The 4,403-nt window shown below is 31.0% G+C and overlaps 1 protein-coding gene across 1 annotated transcript; it reads right to left on the reverse strand.

Annotated features, from left to right (window-relative positions):
* Positions 1-995: 995 nt before the first annotated feature.
* On the reverse strand, positions 996-2,670 carry LOC115716952 (transcription factor bHLH36-like). The gene is made up of 3 exons (XM_030645880.2): positions 2,138-2,670; positions 1,552-1,929; positions 996-1,434 (listed from the first exon to the last, which is right to left on the reverse strand). The coding sequence occupies exons 1-3, from the start codon at positions 2,432-2,434 to the stop codon at positions 1,345-1,347; spliced, it is 765 nt and encodes a 254-aa protein (XP_030501740.1). The 5' UTR covers positions 2,435-2,670; the 3' UTR covers positions 996-1,344.
* Positions 2,671-4,403: the final 1,733 nt, after the last annotated feature.

Here is a 4,403-nt window from a genome sequence, read left to right on the forward strand (position 1 = left end):
AACCATTCGTCAAGATGATACATGGTATCGCCAAAAAGTTGGCAGAAAGTGACAGAGCTAAAAACACATCACTGGAAAAAGGTAACGAGTTGAGCGAAATGACTTAGTGTAGACGGTTTTCCTCGACAAGCTGAGTCTTGTGGTGAAGACGACTCATCAAACAAACACTGAAGTTGATTGGAAAATACGTTCAAAGTTTGAACCTCCAAACTTTGACTCGAGATTTCTCACTAATGGTAGCGAATGAAGAGGTGTCGCTTTGTGGTTCATATCATCGGCAGGTGGGGAGTCCAATCCTCAGGCACATGTGGTCAGACGGTAGCCAAAAAAAGCCTCGTCGGAGCACTACCGGTGGTGGTTATAGTTGTATTCCTTTGAAAATTTAAAGAGAGAGATAGACTGTCGGGGAAAGGGAAAAAGAAAAGAAGAAGAAAAAAATATTTAGCTAATATAGAGGAGACCCTTTTTTCTTTTGTTTTTTTTTAGTTTTACGAGTTTATATATCTATTCAAACAATTTCTGTATTAGTTAAAATATCTCAGTTACATTATAATAATAAGTTATTTAATTTAAATAATTATTTCAGGAATCATAAAAACAAAAATTCATTAGTTATTCTTATTAATATTACACATTTCAAGCTAATATTTAAGCAAATAAATAATGAAGGGCTTCTCAATTCCTTTCACAATTTATCGAAATCAATAGGCAGCAACTCACACAGTCGGCAAGAGTTCACTTATACTCCACTTCCTTAAGATCGCATGATTCATGAATAATATGATTGAATTTGTCGTTACCCACGTATATGTTATCATATACTAGCCAGAATAATAAACATGTGTATCTCACCCTCTAATTCTAAATTATATAATCACAGAATAGTTTCTAATTAATCTAAATATATATCTGTCATCTATAATCTGTTTTGGATTGAATAATTAATGTAGTATGTAATAATGAATCATTATTGAGCTATTAAAAGAACTAATAAGTCACAAAATCATGAATAGATTCATGCTGTATAAATCACTTGTCTCATTCAAGATAAGTAAATTATATGTGTAGCGGTAGCGCTGATCGGCCGATACAATAATAATCTGTCCGCATCCAAACACATAAAACAACAAATATCCACATTTCATTGGAGCTTCTCAAACTCATGAAACCGAAAGAAATTACCTTTAACGTAAGATGTATCATATCATCATCATTTGATAATGATTAGCACAAAGCAAGCTGTATAAAGAATAATTTAGCATTTTCACAAATGTCTCTTGCTATAATCCATGATAATGCAGGAAACACACATATATATATTATACTCATATTGGTCGTAAATCATCACTCGGACGTAGTACTACTTGAGAATATAACATACAACTTTTGTTGAAGTTCATGTGGATCAATATATTCACTCATATTATGGGCAACCTGAAAAATTATATGAAGTGTTGATTAATAGAGAAATAATTATATATAAAATTAAAAGGTTGATAAGAAATTGAGTAATTATTTCAATATTACAGCCGTATAGTTTCTATTAATTACCTCAGACTTTAGAGTGTGAATAAGCCTTCCATTGACTTTCGTAGAATAACACTCTTCAATGCTAAGTCCTTGTTGGAGCAACACTTGCAGAACTTTTGACAGGGGCAAATGACTACTAATTACAATCTCTAGAATTCCTCCTAAGCATGGGCGAACTATAATATTATTAATGTTAACTAACAAATTATAGTTCTGCGATTTACAATTTTGGACATTGCTACTAATTTCGCAATCAATGTTTTGATGAGTAATGCTCGAATTAAGGAAACAACTACTTTTGAGATCATCTCTTCTGACTCTTGAAGCTTCAATCTTAGTCTTCATGTAATTTATATAATTCACAGCCTCATGCATGTGATCGGTGATTGAGCGCTTTCCCTGCAATTATTTTCATGACAAAAGAAAACCCTAAAATATAATCTTGATCACAGGATGAGAAGACATTTACTAATTGCGTATAAATACATATATACAACCTAGATCTAGACATGATAATAGGGTTAAATTGATCATCATTGGATTGATCGAGTTTATTTAATAGTAAAGTAATAGCTATATATATAAATATTAAGGGTATTCAATTGACCTGAATTAACTCTTGAGGAAGTAGAGATCGAAGTGATGCTGTTAGGAAAGTCATATGTAGCCTTCTTTGTCTTTCATTGTCTCTACGGAAGATCTTCTTTTCACTATTATTGTGGTGATCATGGTGTCGTTGTGGTTGCGGATAATTAATGTTGTCGCGGGTACAGAATATCGTATTATGGGTCTGCCCTCCTACCATATCTATGGTATCTATTCCAACCAGATCTTGTTGGTGGGGATTTGAAGAGATTTGGGGTACCAAATCATGATCATAGTTACTTTGGTGGTTAGGAAACATTGTACAAGATCGGCTAAGATTTTCGATAAGCTCCCTCTGATCACTTAAATTCGTATAATAATACAATTAGACTCCTTCCCACTCTCTTCTTTTGTTCTTTATGGATATAATTAAACATAACTAAATTGATGTCCATATATATTTTATAGGAAAAGACTTTAGATTCCTTTTATATAGGAAACGAGGTTTAAATTAGGAACTTCAATATAAAAGCTCATAATTATAATTCCAAACTAATGCCGTCCTAGTTAGTCAATCCACAATATAGAAACTTTAAAATTTCACATATTACGACGTGCTTTATTACCCTTTCACTGAACCAATAATTGCGGCTCTTTCACACCAATCATATATGTATATTGCCAAGGATATACTAAATAGTACTGTCCAGCACCATATAGTACCAAGTAGCACATTCATATACATTGGTATACATATCTCATCATACAAAAACCACTTTTAGTGGCAGTTTATTAGAGTTTTCAGCGGTATTGGTAAAAGTGGTTATCAACACTGATCAGAGCGACTATGTAGGATTTAATTTAACTGACACCATATATATTCCTATGACGTTGGTTATTAGCTACGAACTGACGCCATAGGAGTATATATGGCGTCAAAAATTGATCCTATATATACTCAAATTTTAGTTTTTTTAATTTATTTAAATTATATATTTATTAATTTATATATTATTTTATTGAATTAAAATTTAAATTACATATTTATTTTTTTAAAAGGTAAATAAAATATCATTTAAATTAATTTTAGAACTGACCAAAATACATAATTTCATTTCATAGAAGTAATTAAGTATTACACAAATATTGTAAAATTAGTCCAAGTGTTAACAAGATTTTAAACCTAACTACAAGTTAACCTAAAAAAATAACCTAGGGAAGAAAAATTCTTGGGTCTTTCAGCATCAATCGTCATCGTGAAACACCGCCATCAACCGTTCTATCCATTGTTGCGCGCTGTATTGGTAACAATTAAGTTTTTAGATTGTATTGCCGCTTATCTCCAAACTATTAAAAAAAAGTAAAATTTTTTATTAGTTTATACACATGTATATTATTTGTTATTATAATAAATATTATAATCAATAATTAAAACTTACAACTTTTTGATCTATGTAACGGTTGGAGTTTGCACATGCGACGATCACTACTACAAAATTCACTTTCAAAACGACGCAAAATTTTTTTTTCGACATTTATAAACCGACGCTAAATACTTACTTTTCTATTTTATTTTGAGCGTCAGTTAAAAAATGACGCTAAATGTTTCATGGCATTTTAAAACTGTCACAAAAAACTTATTCCGTCGGTTTAAAAATACCATATCTATTACGAAAATACTTTTTTGTTTTACTTATTGCGTCACTTATAAAATGAAGCACAAATAAGTAAGGGAAAATTGAAAGTTTTTCATGCAATTTTCCCCACCTGCATTATCAAATTTTAGAATAACTCTATATAATAGTAAATACATAATACAAAAAAAATTAAAATAACATTTTTAAAACTTATATAAAATTAGTAATCAATTCTATTAACTTATCATACAATACCAAAATTGTTAATAAAATCGATTCTAAAACTTAAATTCCATGTATATCGTAAACTAAATATAAACTAATAACATATGCAAAAGATAACAATAATCATAAAACTTGTTACTCATGTATTATAACAAAAGTGTAGTAACCTTAAGTGTACTTAATCTATAATCAAAGGCTTCACAAATTCGGCCTACTCATCCCGTACAGCATTGATCTCCTCGTTACTATAGGGAGGGTCTAACGTCTAACTCGTTACTATAGCAACCTCAATAAAGCCATTATACACCACTGACCTGTAAGAGCTTCACTAGAGTGGACCTAGCTTGACTAATCCGTCCACTTTGCCGACATAGTGAAGCAAACTTAAGCCAGTTATCCGTATCTTCAGTAGGTGGAAGCACAAGT

This window comes from Cannabis sativa, chromosome 5, assembly GCF_029168945.1.
Source record: "Cannabis sativa cultivar Pink pepper isolate KNU-18-1 chromosome 5, ASM2916894v1, whole genome shotgun sequence".
Lineage (NCBI taxonomy): Eukaryota > Viridiplantae > Streptophyta > Magnoliopsida > Rosales > Cannabaceae > Cannabis > Cannabis sativa.